Below are 19,594 nucleotides of genomic sequence, written 5' to 3'. Positions count from 1 at the left end.
TGCAGAGTGGGGCCTGGGAAAAGTCATAGAGCTAGCCACCCTGTAAGCTGCTCAGCTGTAACTCTGGAAAACAACCCCCCTCCAACCCCCCAGAAAGAAAGGCTTTTGGTTCCAGAGAGCTAGAGGCAAAGCAAGCAAATCCTTGTCATGGGAAAATTATAGGGATCTACCAAATAGCTAATCACCCACGGCTGCAAATCAACTTAACCCCTGAGAATACTGACTAACCACTTCCTAACTTCTCAAAAACAAGCTGTCCACACCCAAACACAGAGAACCACTAGAACATTTGGCTTAAAATTAAGCAGACAGGATTCTGGTTTATAGAAAATAGACCCTCAGTCTAAATAACAAGTGACAATATTTAAGAACCCAGTAAGTCATCTGATAGGAATACTTTAAAAAACAATAACAACCAGACACTCATGGGAGGCATGGGGAACAGAGAGCCACTCTGTCAGGTTGATATTTTTAGCCCAGGAGATAGATACTATGAGGACTGATAGGGCTCAGCCATGGTCTTGCTGTCTCTTCCTTTACCCTTCCAAATTAAGGATGACTACATCTCTTCAATTTGCCTAATCAAAGCAGGGAAAGACAGCTGAGGACATGACCTAACCTCTTAATTAATGAGAGTTCAATCCCCACACATAAAAAAAGCAACCACAAGAGGCCATGGATGACTTCAAAAGAAAACAAATAAAAATACTGACCCTAAAAGAGGCATCCCCCAAGTTATCCCAGTTTAATAGTATATGATTAAGATTCTCATGAGAAATTGAAGTGGCTTTCCTCATAGGATGATTCATAATTAACTTCGGTATCACTCGCAGGCTTTGCAATAAAGTGAGCATGTGCACCCAGAAAGAAGCAACCTGAGTCTTACTTGAGAACAAAACCAGGGGAAGTTTTCTCGCGTGCAAGAGGGGAAAAAAAAAAAAAACAAACCAACAACACCACCCTGTGTAATACATAATCCAAAAGACAACTTACAGGTACTTGCCATTCAACTATTTCTGGAGCAGGACCCAACCTGAACTTCCTTAGCTGGAAGGTTCTGTTTTGATTTTCTTTTTTAAAGCAAGGAGAAGGAACTGGGCTGGAAGACTATGCAAATGCTGTGTGGGAAAGTGGCAATTTAAGTAAATAAGAGCACCAGTGCGTGTCTGGGCAGGGAGTAGGAGGTGAGACTTCGAAAGAGAAAGGGCTCAATTCTGGAAACAAAGCCTGTTGTTCTGGCTCTGAGGGCCCTCCCCTGAGCAGCAGTGTGTTTATTCTGATGACAGTAGCACAAATCACCAACAGCCAGGCTGATACTCATCGGAGCAGGCAACAGGCTCTGAGTCCCTCATAGACTTTCTCCAGCACACTCTTAATTAAGGAGAGTTATAGTAGGTGGATTCCTGCTTTGCATTTGACAGTACAGTAACACCATTACATACTCTGGTCAGCTGCCACCCAGGGGTTGGTAGGTGAATTCCCAAAGTCTTCTAGAAAATCCACTTTTAGAAATAAGGAAGATTATGAGGAAGATTATGAAACGGTAACCCCTCTGCACATCACCTTTATAATAAACATTTAAAAAAATAAACCCAACACAAAACAAAAATACACACACACAATTGGGATGAAACAAGTTCAGGATAATCTGTTCTTATTTCTAGCAGCCCTGAGTCCCACTTCAGCCTCAAGTGCTTCCATTGCATGAACAACACACAAAGCAGGTGGGTGAGATCAGCAAGATAAAGCCTACAGGTAATCTCTTTAAAGCAACAGCCCTCAGATTTACTAACAGGTGAAATCACATGGTCAACTTTCATAAGCAGGTTCCTGGGCCAAATCAACAGATGGGACTGGATGGGGGAGGAGCCGAGGAACCTATACAGCACCCAGTTTAGTTGCCCTGTTTAGTTCCAGGAATTGGCAGTGTGAATACTACAGTCTGGATACACTGATTCTCAAAGGATGCTCCCACCAGCAGCAGTACCATCATTAGGGAACCTAGTCCCAACGCTATGGAATTGGGATCTTTGTTTGAATAAGAGCTCCAGTTGACCACAATTGTTTGAGGTATGTTATACTGGTTCATGAACTGAGGAGCTTTGGAGGCAAAGGTGACAGTATTCAAAGGACATACTTGGTGGCACATGAAATCTGCTAATTTGACAGGGTGGGAGAGTAAAGTGTGAGTCACTATGGAAATGCCACAGCATTTCCTGAAATGAGTCTTTCCCAAAGTGGCATAATATACAGTTAAAGAAGCCTCCAAAAACCATCAGGAAGCAGTCAGGGTAGGTCTCCCTTTGGCTTCTGCATTGTTCCTGGACCATAAAAGAAAAGACTTCAAAGGCGGCCAGCAAAAGTCTACATTCATCAGGCTCAACTGAGCAGATTCCAGCGCAGCCATTAACCTCTCAGCACAGGCCCAGCCTCCAGCCTGCAAAGGGCCAGGAGATTGGACTAATCCCATTCTAAAGAATGCTGGACTTTTGCCTACTGATGGGAAAGTGGGGGAGGGCAGAGAGAGGAAAAGCCAAAGCCAGGGGAGGAGGAAGAGGAAGAGACTGAAGGAAACAAAGCCACATCCCTCCATCTAGTCCATTAGCACTTTGAGGGAAGATTACAAAAATGTGTTATCAATTTACAGGACAGTTAATACATGAAGTCACTGGCTAGGCCCATACTAACAGTTCCTTTTTTGTTGCTCAAGAGAAAAGTCACTGTTTGCATTCCACCAGACAGCTGTTATAATTTAATAAGCTTCGGATGGGTATAATTTTTTTTTGCAGCTTTCTTGTTGTCCAAAGAAAAAGTATCAGTATAGTCACAAGAAAGCCAAGTTCCTCTGTTGCATTACAGGAAAAAAAAAAAAAAGGTAAGAAAACACAAAAGACCGATTTACTCATTTACCTGCAGTCACCGGGGACTTTGCAAGACCCATGCTTGGGACTACAGCCTTGTCGGCAAATAGCTGCAAAAGAAAAACAAAACAGAAGGGTGTGTCAGCATGCTGCCTGGGTCTCTCCCTCACTGCCATCAGTCCTGAGAATGGCCTAGTCCATTAAGCCTACAAAATCCATGATTTTAAGAGATCTCATATCAAGCCCATCGTTAGGAGAGGAAGATGGGAGGGGCCCAATAACAAATCCAGCTTTAAACTTCAAGGCCATGCTAACAGGGCCCCAAAACTTGATGCTGTTTGGGGACATACTGCAGACAAATGATGGGGGGAAGGGAATCCTTCGTGCAATCTCCACAATAGCTATCCAGCACCTTGAGCCCCTGCCCAGGCGATTCCCACACTGCCACGCCCATCCTCATCCCATTCATACTGTCCTATCAGGGCATCTTCAGCTGAGCCCCAGCCTCCTTTACCCCCGCCCCCAGCAAAATGCCTAGTTTCAACAATCCCACGGGGCCAACTGAGCCAACCAGGCTAGCTTCATTTGGCCAGCTAATCCGGCAGCCAGATCTGGTGGTACTTCTGTATTCTCACAAAGAAATCCTATACTTCCTTCATTTAAAAGAAACTGAACACTTAAAAATACTACCATTAGAGCTTAACTGCTACTGGTTTTTAAAAAATGACTGGGACATGGTCAATTCCTGACTTCCTCGCGATTCTGGAAATGCCACCCATTCAAAATGTCACCAGTTAGTGAAGAAAGCAGTATTTCCCAAGAATCCTCAAATTCCCCCCAGGCCCCACCATTCAGAGTTCAAAAATTCATTTTTTTTAAGTTTCTCACACAAGAATTTAGCTAATTATCATGTAAGATAAGCAGAGGGCATCATTATTCAGGAGAGGATAACATATGGTTCACTAGAATTCCTATCAAATTGCTAGGCACATTAGATAATCACTGAGCTCTAGGATAAGGGGCTGGGACAGGAGGCAGTGGAGAATACTGAAGGCTTACACTCCTGAGTGGGCTCAATCTTTCCCTCCACATCACAACCCCCACCCCGCAAAAGATGCCTGGTGTCAGTCTGCAGCAGGGCCACCTGAGATTTGGAGGGTGCCACACCACCACCCCCAACAGCATTGTCCAGGTTACCATGGGTCATCCCTGCTGGCATTTGGCTCCTCAGAAGCCAAGGTGTTCGAAGGACAGGGTGAAAGTGAAGAGGCAGATGGGGGAGGAGAACAAACTGAGCAAGGACATGGTCTCAGCTGCAGTCTGACTCCAGCCCGATCCCAGGGGAAGCTCGGCAGTGTGAATCCTGTGCCACAGCATTAAGGCAAAGGGGGCTGGCCTTTGTGCCCCTTCTGTCAGTCACTCGATAAACTGTGAGCTGCAAGAATGGGACATGAAGTGGCTCCTGCTTGGCCAAGGACAATTCCCTGGAGAAGGAGCAGCTGTGAGCTGTTAGCAGCCAACACTCCGGGCAGCTGGGGGATGGGGACACCAGCTGGTAAAGGGGATCGGAGGGGACCAACAGCCTCCTCTACATACTCTGTCTTCACGCTCCAGGCATAGATAACAACAACAACAACAAATCCCACCCTGCTTGAGATAGCAACTGGCAACCTGACTGCTGGAGGGAGAGAGAACTTCACACCCAAAGCAACAGGCAGTCCGGACCGGCCACCTCACCTAGTACACGCACACCCATGTACACACACCTTTGTTACACTCGGGGCCCATCCAGCCCTCCATACAAGTTTTGTTGCCATTCTGGTCACAGGCATAATGTCCAAAGAAGTCATCTCTGGGCCGACAGAACTTATTACAGCCGAAGCCATAGTAGTAGTCATCGCAGGTCACACGGATCTGATACTCAAAGTGCGCCACCCCCGTGTTCTGCTTCAGTGTCTGCCACTGCCGACTGGGGTTTATCATGCCTGAGTGAGACGCCTTTTCAATAATGCTATCAGGTTCTACAGGAAAGAAAAAGAAACAAGATGAATAGCGTCAACATTCACAGCAGACCCTCGCTGCCCTGATCATTTTGGCTATAGCTTTTTTTTTCCCAAAGGAAAACTGGGGCACATGAAAATTCAGACATTTAAACAGAAAGTTGATCACCTCTCCCAGAGACCACCACCATGACCACCTACTGAATCTCTTTAGTGGGCTCGTAGCATAGTTTATTGTCTGGAAACACCTTTGCATTCACGTAGGTAGTCCCTGAGGTGTGGACATCCAGGTTTTGACCTTTGGCTGTTAAAGCCACAGGTGAGCATATTAAATCAATCCATCCACATATACATTGCCAACCTCAATATCCTGAGACCTTCCATTTCTTTGCATTTATTTCTTTGGGAAGGGGCCATGAGGTCAAGGGGAGTGGATTAAATGAATGCAGCCATCATATCCTTATGTGAAAATGAAACTAGGAAAACTGAGAGGATGGAGGGGGTTGTGAAAGATGGGGAGAAACGATGGAAAGGTGACATCAAGATGCATTTTACTCATGAACCAATGTTAAATTTGAAACCCCTTCGTACAATAAAATTATTATTCAAAAAATAAAAGTACTCTAAAAATGGAGGTGCTGAATCAGAATATCCACACAATCAATCTACAGCCCATGGATAGTCCCAAACCATCCACCAACAAAAACCCTGTCAACTGTCCCTCCCAGCACCAAATATCCATTTTTTAAAAATCTTTCCCTGATTAAGACATCTCTTGTTCTAACTGGTGTTTAATTAAAGTGATGGTGAGCACACTTTCAGGTGTTAAAGTGATGGTGTTTATTCTTGTGACCCATTTCTCTCCTTTGCCAACTTTTCCATTACATGGTTGACTACACCAATATTACAGAAAGTTCCCACCTCCCCCCAGTGGAATGTTGTTCCTGAAGAAACTTTCGTATTCCAATGAAAGTGAGCAATCTTTTTTTTTTTCTTTTCTGGTTTTAGAGTTCTGTCTCACTGGTCCATCTCAAAACCCTTCACTGAAGACAAAGGAAGATCTGGTACCCAACAAAACTAGGTTACCTTTGTTTATAATGGACCTGTTAACCATGTCACCCTTTAGGCTGGTGTTTCAAAAACAACATCACAAACCTGATGAATTTCATCGTTTTCCTCCATCCAGAAGGCAGATGAGAGTCTGACTCACTAACCCTAATTTAGATTGGGAGAAAGAGGTGGTGGTCTTGGTTCTTTCAAGTCCAGCTACTTAAAGAATGCTTACTCAAGAGAATAGAGCCTAGAGTTCAAGCAGCTTGCAGGAAAGTAAGAGGTGGTCCTGGCCCTGAGGTCACTTGTGATCTAGAATGCCAGAAGAGACAGGTACAAAAATAGCTCCAAATGGCTAGGTGCCAGAGGTTCGGGGGAGGGATGGGAATAGGCCATAAGGCACTAAGTCAGCAACCCAGCCTAATGTTGTGTTTGTTTTCTTAAACCTGCCAGTGCTAACTCTTCATCACCTTGTCAAATTGAAGGCCCCCCTTAGAAACACAACTTAGAACCTACTTGCAATGTCTCTGTGATTCTTACACACCCACACAACTGTTTGTGTAGGCCTTGGGCCTGTGCTCCTTGACAAAGCTATGCAAGCCTGTAGGTGACCAAAGAAGAAAACTCCTGGGTGGTTTCATCCACATACTCCACTTTCAACTCAGTGGCCAGCATTTACACTCTGGGGCTCTCCAACTGTCTTGTGGACAGGACAGGCCTTAAAGAAGCCCACATACCTGCAGACTTACATCCCAGTATACATGAACCACTTGGAGGTAACACTTTGCTTTTAGGGTTGGTTTGGTTTGGTTCTGGCAAATAAACACAGACCAAAGAATGACAAATATGTCCCTCGATTAACTGCATGTTTGCTCTGCCAGTTCAGTTAGGAAGTAGAGTGGACTATCACATGGTCAGGAAATCTTAATAAAAGAATCATTTAAACACATTAGCCATGGCTCAAAGGCACCCAGCTTCTCCCCAGGCTGGTATCGACAACAAACAATTCAGACCAGCACCCGAAGCGATCCTAAGGGGCAAAGTGATCCAAGAAACCCAGTAATTCAGTGTGATGTCTACCTACTGCCAGGAAATGCTCTGCAGGTGTGATGGCTTCAGAATCTTGCTCCATAAAGCTCACTGGGCTGCACACAACCTCTCAGATCTGCACCTGCCTCAGCCTCTGACATCTCTGACTTGCTCTCTGGCATCTGTCTTATACAGAATGAGATGGTTGCTTGCTTCTTCTACACTGCCACCCAATTCATGCTCCCCCTTAGCTTGGGATGTAGAGGTACCAAGGGGCACACCTGGGGTGAAGCCAGCAATCATCATCTGCCTAGAGATGTATCATGGGACCCTGGGATGGTCTTACATGAGGAGGAGGGACCACCCCAATCTGACAAAGCTAAGCTAGAAGGAAAACCTTGTATAAGTATATCTGTATACATTTATGCATCCATCAAGCATTACTGTAAACCAAAAACATTTGTCCTGGTAGGGAAAGAAAAAAACAAACAAACTGGACCCTGAAGCACCTGAGCTTTGTTTGGGCCATTTTCTGTTCATAAGGGTTGATTACAGAGCTGCTGTAGGATGAAATTCTGCTCCAAAATTCAAGGATCTGCGTTAAATGTATACCCCAAGCCAGAATGTTTATAACTTACTTGTATACCAAGAGGAAGCTAACTCCTTGGGCCTCAACAATGCCTTCTATTTAGAGGACCAGAGGCTAAAGAAAACAAGATGTCAAACTTCCCAGGCAGCACAAACAGTACATGCAAAAGTCCTGAGGCAGGAGAAGGGTAATGCACTTGAAGATGGGAATAGGTGGGAAATGACTGATACAGATATGATGGGTGACTGCATGGTATGTAGGACCAAGCTATCAGGAGAGAAGGCTGGGCTATCTGCAAAGCCTTACAAGCCACATAAATATCTGACTCAAGAGCTAAAGTGACTGGCTTTTATCACTAAAGGTGACTTGTCAAATGTTATGCTTCTAAAAGACCAGGAAGGCAGAAGAATGAATAAAGCATTAGAGGTGGACCACATGCCAGTATGAAAGGACCAGCTGATGGCTGCCGCAGGAGTTCTGGCATGCACAGAGATGTGGTCCAGGGATATAATGAGAGGCTGCTAGCCTCCAATGAAGAGGCAAAGTTTTCAGAGCATGGAGGTGGCACAGATGTCGATGCTAATATGGACTGTGGCACTAGGTACTCATCCTCCAGGAAGGGCCTCAGAAGGGAGACTAGTCATCCCTAGGGATGATCTTGTGCTTGTTTGGTGACTATGCTGAATTTGACATACTTTGGACGTATCACCAAGAAGTTGGATAGTACAGTGGATCAACTCTTCCCACCAAACCCCGGGTTCAGAAAGTGAGTTTCAGTCACCTGCAATGGTGGCCAGTGACTCTGCGCCTCTCCCAATGGGTCTGAAAGCATTGTTCCCATCCTATCCCATCCCATCCCCCCTACCCTATCCCACCTCCAGCAAGAGATAAAGCTACAAGCTCATCACTCAGGAGTTTCTTTTTGTTCTTCAATCAGATCTTTAGGTGACCTGCAAGCTCCCCAATAGGGCTACTGCTCAGAAAGGCAGACCACCACGGGCAGCTGCAGATGGGCTGTGAGATCCCCAGGAGTGCAGCTCCCCGAGTTTCAGGGAGAAGAGACTCAGAAGAAGTTCTCCAGTGCTGGGGCCACAGATTCTCTCACACATCCCTAAAGCCCCTGGGTTCAGCCAGAATCAGCCTCAAGAATACTCTGTCAGCTGATGCAACAGCAAGAATAGCATGCATGCACCTGATTATTGGAAGAGCCCATTTCTCCTCTGTTCCCATCTCCCCGATGTTTGGTTAGCATTGTCAACAGGTCACAGTGACATAATGTTCACAGAGTCCTCAGTGCTTATAGCAGAGCAAAATAAACAGGTATCCATGGCCCTGACTGGATCAGGCACTCCAAGACTGGCACAAAATCTCATGCTACACCCCACATAAAACACTTCCCACAGTGGGACAAAAGCTCCCTTTGAGTTACGCTTAGGCTCCAGACTTCCACATGTTCCCTGCAGGAATTTGCCAAAGCAAGAGAATGCCCCAAAATGAGGAGCTTGTGGCACAAGCCAGGGCTCTATGACCCAGCCATGCTAAAAGCTGCCTACCAAGTATATATCCAGACATCAATGAGCCTGAGGGGGGCGGGGCACTTACTCCTTCTCCCTCCCACCACCGCCCCCCCAGTCAGTAAAAAGAAAAAAAAATCTATTAGAAATGAAAACTCTTGAAAGGATGAGATGGAGACGCAAAATCATGAGACATTCCAAGGAGGAGGGTGAGGGAGGGGAGAGATGAGAAGTGAGATCCACTCTTGCTCATACATAGACCAAGAGAGTTCTGTGTGAATCAACTATTCCAATGACAACAACCCAGACTCAGCTGGCAAAAAAAGTGGAGGGGGGGAGGGAAAACATGTTGTGATCAAAGAAGACTACTGCATATGGTAGACCACCGCCATTCCCAAGTGCACCTGTATGGCCTCTCCCACCCAGACCCACCCCCTTCAGAGGCCTGAAAAGCAACCTGTCTTGAAAACAGAGCCATCTTTCAGAAAGGGGACAAGGCAGGTCATGGCTGTGGGGCTCTGAAATTCAGCTTCAATGGAAGGTTTGTGGTGTGCAGTGTGGGAAACTCAGACCGGCTTGAAGCTCACCTGCCCACCAAGTGAAATTCAAGGTCCCTCTTTAGAGCCCAGTGCCACCTTTATAGCTTTATCTTTCTGATGAGAGATTAAATGCTCACTTAAAGTTTAAATGGACTTTTAAAAAGTCACTACTTTGATCCTTTTGCAGTCTACATGGTTTTAAAGTTGTAAAACCATTAAGATCTCTATCCAGAGATAATCTAGGTCCCTTATTCAGGGACTGAGTTTAACTGGGAGTCTGTTCTGGCTACTTAATATTCCAAGCTAAAAGTTCTGGGGGAAGTTCAGGAGCAACTTCTACAGACAGGTTCACTCCCTGTGGGGGTGGGATAGATGGTGGGGGGGGGGAGGTAGAAGTTTTCCTAAGCACTGAAACAGGTCCAGCTCTCACAAGCCTGCCAGACACCCACTTCCAACACACATTTACAGTAGAGTCTACTGACATGATACTTACGAACAGTGTCATTACTGGAATCCCACGCCTCCACAAGCAAAGTGTAGGACCTCTGCAAGACAGATAAGCAAACGTTAGTGATTCAGAAGGAGAGGTCAGCTGTCTAATGTGGGATTCTCTTGGCTTCCCTGCATGCTCCACCCTACCCCATCAAACCAAACTATAAAACCTAAATGAAAATCTTATTGGCCAACACATGGAGGTGTTGGGTGTCTAAATCAGATCATCCCCCCTCTCCTCTTCAGTATTCTCCCCAGGCTAACAAATGACTCCTTTCACCTGGCAGGGGTCCACTAGGGTCACCTGCTTGCAGGCAGTCCAAAGCTCTGAAAAGGAGATGCTACCACCCTATAATGGGAACACGCCGCTACAGTTTTCCAAAACTTTCCAGACCCCAATGCCAGCGCATGAGAAGGAAAAAAAAAACCCACACAAAGAATTTATTCTAACCTACCCAGGTATTTGTACCAAGGGGGTATTGCTAAGGTTACACTTTGGGCCCTGGTAGGACGGTCCCCAGGGAGGCCCCCTTTTCCTTTTCAGAACCTTTTTGAAAGCCCTGTCTGTGTGAGACCATCCCAGCTCCCACAAGTATCAGGTAACTCTAGGAAGCAGGAGGGGGTAGGTGCAAAGAGGCTCTGAGACAAAGAAGGCGTCCTAACTTGGTGGTGGGGTTGGGGGTGGGGGTGGGGACATACTGGGTAAGAAAATACCAAGATCACCGCACACCCATGGGTTGTATTTATTGATGAACTTATCTGTCAATAGGATCTAACATTCCCGGAAAAATCAGAGACCAATAAAGAAATTCTCTGGATTCTGGACAGAAGCCAGCTATTATACTGAGTCACTTTTTTCAATTTCCCAGGATCATCTCAGAATTCCACACCAGCTTCCCCTCCTAATCTATTAGCCATTGCCTGCTTTTACTGATATTGGTTTGCAACGTGCAATGTGTCTGGGAGTGTCCCAGACGCCAGGGTTTCAATGAAATGCACCCACAACAGGTAGAGAGGAAAAAAAAACATGAATACATATCTACAGCCCAGCACGGCCACTGTCATAAACTCAAGCCCTGGAAATCATAACATGGACTGATTAACCTAACATTGTGATCCTAGCAGCCCACTGCTGCCAGTGAAGAGAAGGAAGCAATAAGGTAAAGACCAAAAAAAAAGTGAAAAAAACTTTCATTCATAAATCAAGGCAAGCTCATTGCTCTCAGTGACACAGCAGGTTGTCTCTCACTAGAAAAATATCTTGTGATAGGCCCGGACTTGGAATTCAGCCGAAATATGTTTCATACTCAAAGCAGAGCAGGATTCCATTTCGTTCACTGATAACTGTGGGAAAATGCTCACAAAAAGCAAGCAAAACCGGGCAAGCCGGGGCACATACCCAGCCCTCTCCTTTTAGTGGTCACAAGTCCAAATGCATTGTTGTTGTCGTTAATGTTTTATTAGTGAAAGTTACACCTTATTTACAGCCTCTTTAAGTTTCCTAGGACTTCCTACAAATTACAGGACTCGTCCTAAAGAGCAACAAGAAATTATATTTCTCTACTGATAGGAGGGGGGGGCCAAAACGAAACGAGGCCAGATGTGTGGCTGATTCTGTATAATTAAGCCCTTCATTTGCTGGTCAAGTTGAGGCCCACATCCTCCACTTCAACAATATTGCTGTAATTAATCCTCTGATTAAATGCATTGATACCGAGAGTTTTGACAGACTTGCACAAGCACTAAACACATAATACCCACAAACACTTCTGCAAGCGAAGGTGCCCCAGGACTGAGCTGCCATGGCTATATGAACTCTGCTTAATACTCAAAGTGGAAGGCATCCTTAGTTCTTGCACAAGAACTTGGAAGACCAAGCAGTCTGTCAGGCTCCTCCTCGACACAACACCACCTCAGCCTGAGGAGAAGTCAGAATGGTACCCACAGTTCTAGGGGTTTAGTGTCACGATTTCCCACCAGTGCCTTCCTTCTCCTTCTCAGAAGTGTGAGGGGAGGAGGAGGAAGTTTGCAGTATCAGCAAGGAAGGCTGGACTATGCTTCTCCCTTGTTTCAGAGATGAGGGTTCCAGGTCTCCCGGGGCATGGGTACCCAGTCTTCAGAGAAAAGGATTCCCTTCAAGGCTCCTATTAAGAGGCATTCTGACCTCCCACTCCATCCCCACACTATAGATCAACAATCAAGATAATTTAGCAATGATTGTTAATTGCTAGGGAACTTTAATTTTTCCCAGGCCCACGCCTGACCTCTGTACATCCCTGACTATACATCCAGACTCTTGAGATTCCAGACCAGGTGCACCCCATGCCATCAAAGCAGGTGCCAAGCTACATCAGCAATCCCCTAAGATGGAGTCACACCCAACTGGCTGCTTCAAACCAGATCCCAAAGCAGAATCTAAAAGCCACACCCCCCACTCCCACCTCCCACCCCCCACCTTAGGAGGGCTTAGAAGGGCAAGTATGTTCAATCTTAAACTCATGTCAACAGACAAGAAAAGGAAAAGCAAATACGATGAAACTAAGACCTTTAGAAAGAGTCACTGGATTTCATCTTTTTCTCAGTTCTACCCAGAACAATAGTCCTGGGCAATGCAGAAGGGATGGGTGGGTAGTTAATAGATCCTCCTCAGTTGGTCGGGATTTGCAGTGTGAGTCATTTCTGCCCCTGCCCAGGTCCAAGCCCAAGGACATCTGGCAACAGAGCAGCTGGTTCCCATTCTCATGCAGCATTGAAAAGGACTGGTCAGCTTTCACAATTGCTTTGGGGAAGATTTCCATGCAATGTTACCTAAAGGAAAAGTCTTGGCATCGAAGTCCTCAAGGCATGCCAAGGGCCTCTAAGGGCTACTAGGGCCTACCCCACAAGACCTGGTCACCAGCACCTCCTCCTGCCTTCCATGCTCAGATTGCTCTTGTAAGATATTGTGTTCTGCATCCTGCCCCACTCCATGGTGGTTACCTTGGCACTGGGCAGAGCAGTAAGCACTTAATTGCCACATTAAGAAGGGGGGATGTAAGAAACAAAGGTAATTGTGTTGGCAGCTGGGAGCTTCCTTTTCCTGGCAACAGTAGCAGCCAAACCAAGCCCTGAGAAGCGGCTGCCTTCCCTCCTGCCAAGCTGACGGACACAAACAAACCGCCATCCAAACGGCACGCGTGCGGCGTCCAAAACCCCAGGCCGCTGCGACAGGCAGGCCCGCCAGAGGCACACACATATCCTGGGAATGCCCCGCGTGCCAACATGGCCATTGTCACAGCCGGTCTGCCCCAGGTCTGTCAGGGGCCCTGTGCTCTGCTGACTCAACTGTTGCTTCCTGTCGCTTGTCCTGTATTAGCAGTATTTTTGGAGAGGCCCCATTCTTCTCTGTAATCCTCATTTCAGTCAATTCGGCCAACTCTATTGTCCTTCCCCATGTCTGGGTGGCCTGAGTATAAAATATTCCAGTCACAAAACATATTAAACAAAAAAAGGTTTTCAGGAAGTCCGTGTGTGGGCACACTTACACACGCTAGCACACACAATTCGCATCTCATATGGTTTTGGCAACGTGAGGGAGCCGAAGACAACTACCCTATTGCATGCAAGCTGGGGCTCCAGTCTCTGAAAGCAATGAGTCTGCAAAGCTTGACATGTCAATAGAGTCCGATCTGGTTACAAAGGGTGATTTTCTCATCAAAGCCCACCTCAAAGGCTCACCAAGTGGCCCCAGAGCTCATATCCAGATTTGAGACTCTCAGTGAGAGGCCCCTACCCCTTTCCCATCATTACCCTTACCTGTTTGAAAGGCATCCCACTGATAATTAAATGCACCAGTTACAAAAGGGTGGCGAGGTTAATAGAGAGAATACTGAGAAGCCAGCCAAGCACAACGGTCTGGGTTCACACAGAGCAAGCCCGAACAAGAAGCCTTTCTACTTATTTACCAAAAGTGCATTAAAAACTGTGTTGTGCTGGTAGAGGACTCTCAATGCTTGCCTATTCACTGACCCCTCCTAACTACTAGGAACCACTCCGGGCAATTTCTTCCTTGCCTTGTACATGCACTGCACCAAATGAGAGATGTCACTGACACTATTAAAAAAAAAAAATACTAACTATGGGCTTCCAGTGGTCCACACAGTATTCAGAAACTAGCTAGAAGCCACAACGTGGTCACTCAGCAAAGATGACACATTTCTGAACCCAGGATCTCTCCATCCATTTCTACTATCCATCTAGGAATTCCACTTTTCACACCTTCTGACATTAGCTTCCAACATTTGGAAGAAATAGTTACTGTGTTCTGATATTTTTTTAAGTATATTTAAAAGCTGGAGCCAAGTGACCCTTCCTTCATGAAGGCTGGAGACTAGCTTTTGGGACAGGGCAATCGGGAAGGCCTACAAAAGTTTAGGAAAGGAAAGTTCTCAGGAATTCTTGCCTTCACGGATTAGGAAGCTAACTATGTCCAGAGATTATGCATTCTTATGTCGTAGCTAATCTTAAAAACCTGACATTAGGATAAATTTTGGCCCTTCTACAATGGCACCGTTGGCTGCCAAGGCCTCTGCTTGCATTCCTCTTTTTAGATCGGGAACATGAAGCCTTTTTATTGACCTTATTATTTCATGAACAAATCTCTCCATTCTCAACTTCCCACATGCCTTCTAACCAAGGAAGTCCCTAAAGATACAACCACTTGATGTAAAGATTCTGGACAGCCTTCAGATTTGCTGGTGTTCTGGGAAGTTCCAGGCTTAATAAGTTGATGCAGCCTCTCCTCCTCTACCCACTCAAATCCAATAGTCTCTAGGCAAATGCTTCACCGTTTTCTACAAATGTTTTTAGTCCCTGCAGAATTATGGGTGTGGAGCTGGTGGTGGGTTGCAAACTCATGCAAGTACTGCAAGTTTGAATAAGTTGCTAAGAAACAAGACAACAAGGAGGAAGAAAACACAGAGAAGGTAACACCTGCAAGAGAAGAAAAAATATTAGAAACCAAGTACCTGGAATTCCACATGAGCAGCAGCCCCTTAAGAACTGCTCTTTCAAAAGCAGCACAGCTCCACTTTGCCCTAGGAAAGGAAAAGTGGCTTTTCCAACAGACAGGTCATTCCATCCCTTTAGTTTAAGGTAGATTACTTACAGCAAAAGAGATTTTATCCACACACTGAAAATACGCTTGGACAGAGCAGGAACACATGTGCACTGCTGGCATACATGCTAACTAAGTAGGCACAAACACAAACTGCACAAAAGAGCCCGCTCAGAAGTGAAGCACATCCCTCTACCTTCCTTGTGTCCTATTATAGGAAAGATGAGGCAAAGGCAAAGACTGGTCAATCACATTCTGTGATTAACGCCGTGGTGGCCAATTATTCAACCCCCTGCCAACTGGCCAGTTAGGACCATTAAGTGGGAAAGGGGCCCTGGCTGGCATCCCTCTGGTATGTAGGAATCAACATTTCATTGGATTTTCCAGAAATAATTAAGTCGACCTAAGCAAGCTTTTGAATGGAGTCAGTGGTGGTTAAATATGAAGCCAGATCCTTCAAATGTTTCCCCCAAAGTGTCTCCAGATTCATTTCATTTGGGGCTACCAAAGGTATCCCAGTGGGTGCTTAAGATTTCCAAAAAGGAGTGGTAATTACACAAACATTTTTAATAAGAAGGCACTAAACTGTGGGAGGTGAAAGTCAACCATTTGGTTATTCCCAAATCCTCTTGTTAAGCCCAATTACTCCTTATAATGATTTCTAACTCGGGCTCCCATTTGAGGAACATAAATCAGGCTAGTCGTTGCTTCAAGTCAGGTCCCCTTGTGTCAGAGATGGTAGAGCAATTATAAGCCACTGGTGAAAAGCTACAAGACCAGGGCTAGAGCGGTGGACACTAAGTGGAATGTAATTCCACATGATATATGGCAGGCAAGCCTACCTCTACAGAGCTTCCCACATGCACAGTGGAATGTGGATTGTATTTCAAATCATTTCCTCCTCTTCTCTTGCTTGATTGGGGTCATCATGCCAAATAAAAGATATGAATTCCACCACATTCTCCAACTGACCTATCCTTGCTCCTCAACCACTGTTCTTGGCATGTCAACAACTTTAGGACACAATTCATAGCTGGAAGACCAAGGGAAAGCTCCAGTTTTGTTCTGAAAACCATATATCCTCTTCTTACCCCTTCAGTTTTATACCGCACTCAGCATTACCAATCCAAGGAAATCCATTTCCCTTTTTTTGCTAGGGCATTGTGCATGTGAGACAAACACTCTGCCACCCAGCCATACCTCTAGTCCCAGAAACCAGTCTTTTAAGATAGTTAGGTTAATAGCCCAGGTAAATGATCCTGTGCCACTGAACTTCAACACTTGCTCAGCTGAGGGCCTTCACTGAAGTTTACATTCACCCTGGGGTCATTCATCAAAGTTACAGACTGTAGTGTTTCTCTAACCACATTCAGGAAAATAAACTCAAACAATACACCTAAACTCCAATTTCTCTTGGGAAATAAAGCTTATGTTTCACAGGAGGCCTTTTGGGGGCAGCAGGGTGGAGACTTGTTTATGAGTGATACACACATTTGGCCCAACTTCAAAAGAACCACATTCTCAATGTTGCCCTCACATCCCCCCCCCCACTCCCCACCCCATGCTAGAAACGCTGGGAGTCTATTTCATAGCTTATGACCCAGGGGGCCTGAAGGCACAGAAGAGCCCTAGCGAATCCATCTCCTCCCCTGCCCTCTCACACCATTTCCGCTACTTCTCCAGGGAGGACTCTGCCAAATGTCAAAAGCAGACTGACACACCTTCTAGGTCAGTTTTCCACAGCCAGCCTTTGGAGGAGGCCTCTGTTTTCACACAAACCATCCTCTGACCCTACTCTCCTAAATAAACCTTGGCCAGGCCTGCTGCTTTTCCACATCACTAATAAGATTCCTTTTATGGTCTTGTGAAAAGCAAGGGGCTCAGACTGATCCTTGGGAGGGTGGAACCACCTGCGGGCCCCTTCCTCAACTCCAAACACAGTTCAAGGGCAGCCAGTATTGGCCCATCAGCTTGGGCCCAGCCAGATTTAAAGGTGGCCGGCCTCTTTAGCTTCGTGTTCTCCCTAATAGGGGATTAACAAACGGGACAAACACTGTAAAAGTGAATTAGCGCAACAGAAACAGCCTCTCAAGAAGTTTTCGGGAGAACTTCACATACAGTTTTTAAAAGAAGACCATTTAATAGCATGTCTTTGTCTAACTGTCTTAAAGCAGAGGACGCTTTACAATACCAACTCCTGAAACCAACCACAGACCCCACACCTCACACCCAGACCTCGCCAGACACACTCCCCCTCCCCTTCTGCAGCTGGGAATCACAGCCTGGGCCGGCGGATAGGAGGCAGCAGAGCGCACCCCACCGGAGCACGTGGTGGAAAGCAAACCTCAGGCTCGGGAGCTCCCCCCACTCACCCCAGAGAGTACAGGCTGAGCCAAGTCCCAATCCTGGCAGTGAGTCACACCTCCTGGGCAGCGGGCACACCCCCAACATTTCCCTTTCCTCCTCTTTCTGCAATCGCACCCATCTTCCTTCCACCCATTTTGGAATGTTGCAAGGGCCCTGCTAGCTACCGCGTCTGCCAGCTGGGCCCAGACCTCGAGCTGCTCCAAGAGGCCTTGGAGGAGGGGAGAAGGGTCCCTGCACTTGCACCCAAAAGCACTATCTCCAGCGGGCCTGTCTCTTCCAAACCTTGGCATAGCCCCTGAAGAGGTTTACGGGAGGTGGAGGGGGCGGGTGCCCGCCGGACGGGGAGTGTGTGCGCCCGCCCTTCCCGGGGAAGTTTGCAAACACAGCTGTTCAAGAGCTCGGGCTCGGGAACCGCTGGAAGTGAGGCCACAAGGGCTGCAGGGCGCGGGGGCGGAGGCGGGCGCAGAGGCCGGCAGGGGCCGGCAGGGGGCAGGGGTGCCCGGGTCTTTAGCCTCGGCGTGTAGACAATCCCCCCCCCCATCGCTACCCCACCCCCGCGTCTGGTCGCAGGCGGCCGCCCCTGATCTTTGGGCCCAACCGGGAGAGCGCCCTTGGGTAGACCAAAAATCTCCCGGGGAGCCTCCGGGAAGCCGGCTCCCCCACACCCTCCAGGAAGGACGCACCCGCCCGCTGGGCTGGCCGTCCACGGGAAAGGAGAGGGTGCCAACTTGGACGGCTTTTGCAGGCCAGAACTGCGCGGAATCGCCCGCCACCGCCGCGCACCAGGTTTAATTAATTAAGCCAAGAGATCACCTACAATGACCTCTTAGGTGGGGGGAGGGGGATCATGATTACGGGTGTTTCCAAGTTGCAAGTTTAAACCCGCCTCCTTAGGAGCCATCCCTCACCAGCCTCTCTGGGAACCCCCCCCAACACACACACACACACACACACACACACACACACACACTTTTACGCATTAAACAAACAGCAGTGAGGATGGGACCCGCCCGGCCCGGTCTTACTCCCAACTAGAGTTTGATCTGCCCACCTCCATAAGAACGCCCCCAAGTTGGAACCGAGTGGCAAGGCACTTTAAATCCTCCAAACAAGGGGGAGAGCAAGTGGGGGGGGGGAGAAGGTAGGGGTGCGAGCCACACGCTCCTGCCCGGGCCTCCCTCGCGGAGTCGGGTCACTTACCGGCCAGGCAAAACTGAAGGGCAGCACGATGCGATTGCGGTCGTGGCCGCGGCTGGCCTTGAGGTTGAAGGTGTTGCCCCCGATGACAGGCGTGGACCCCGAGCCGAAGCTGCAGGGGCCCCCGGCCGTGACGCGGGACTGATACTCCTTGAGGCACACTTTGAAGTACGTGTCACACTCGTCGCGGGTGCATTTGCGGTCCCCAGGGTTCCGGGAGCCACCGCAGCAGTTTCCGTTCTGCAGTTCTCCGTTCACGTTCTGCATGGACAGGATCTCCAATTCGAATTGCCCCGACGCCCCGCACACCTGCCGGGCCGAGGAAGGGGGGGGGGGAGGTCAGCGCAGCGCGGGAGAAAGTTGGCTCCGAGGGTGAAAAGTGAAGACTTCCCTCCCCCTTCCGCCTCCCTCCCCGTCCTCACGAGGCTTTCGGCACCGAGTAAAAATTCAGTTTTGAAACTCTCGGTTCGAGGACTCGACGTGAGTCGGAGAGCATAAAAACGCATAAATACGAGCGGGGGGGGGGGACCGACGACTGGCCTCGAAAATAAACCAAGAACGCAGCCTCCAGAAATCCCCAAGTGGGAACCGGTTGCTCTCCAGCCCAGGTGCAGCCCGTCGGGCGCACAGGCCGGGCGCCCCAGGGCTCCGGAGCCCGCTGCTTGGCGCCCAACCGCCCGCGTGCAGGGCGCCGCCGAGGGAAAGGGAGAGGGCCGCCGGGGTGGGGAGGGGGCGGGAGGGAGGCCCGGACCCTGCAGGATCCTACCTTGGCTCGCAGGGCACAGAGGAGGGCGAGCAGGAGGCTCAGGGGGCGCCCGGGCCGGCCGCGCGTCCGTGGGGACCGCATCGCTGCGCCGCGCG

General features: G+C 47.9%; 1 protein-coding gene across 1 annotated transcript in view; it reads right to left on the bottom strand.

The window, feature by feature from the left end:
* Nucleotides 1-19,588, bottom strand: part of Jag1 (jagged 1) — a 37,108-nt gene extending 17,520 nt beyond the window's left edge. The window contains exons 1-5 of the mRNA XM_013010956.1: nucleotides 19,500-19,588; nucleotides 18,737-19,042; nucleotides 10,076-10,127; nucleotides 4,628-4,882; nucleotides 2,911-2,971 (exon numbers count right to left, since the gene is read on the bottom strand). Of these exons, the coding sequence (XP_012866410.1) occupies nucleotides 2,911-2,971; nucleotides 4,628-4,882; nucleotides 10,076-10,127; nucleotides 18,737-19,042; nucleotides 19,500-19,580 (755 nt within the window). The 5' untranslated portion in view covers nucleotides 19,581-19,588. The remainder of the gene's footprint in view (nucleotides 1-2,910; nucleotides 2,972-4,627; nucleotides 4,883-10,075; nucleotides 10,128-18,736; nucleotides 19,043-19,499) is intronic.
* Nucleotides 19,589-19,594: the final 6 nt, after the last annotated feature.

Source organism: Dipodomys ordii, unplaced genomic scaffold (assembly GCF_000151885.1).
Source record: "Dipodomys ordii isolate 6190 unplaced genomic scaffold, Dord_2.0 Scaffold13, whole genome shotgun sequence".
Lineage (NCBI taxonomy): Eukaryota > Metazoa > Chordata > Mammalia > Rodentia > Heteromyidae > Dipodomys > Dipodomys ordii.
This window is presented reverse-complemented; position numbering and strand designations above follow the sequence as displayed.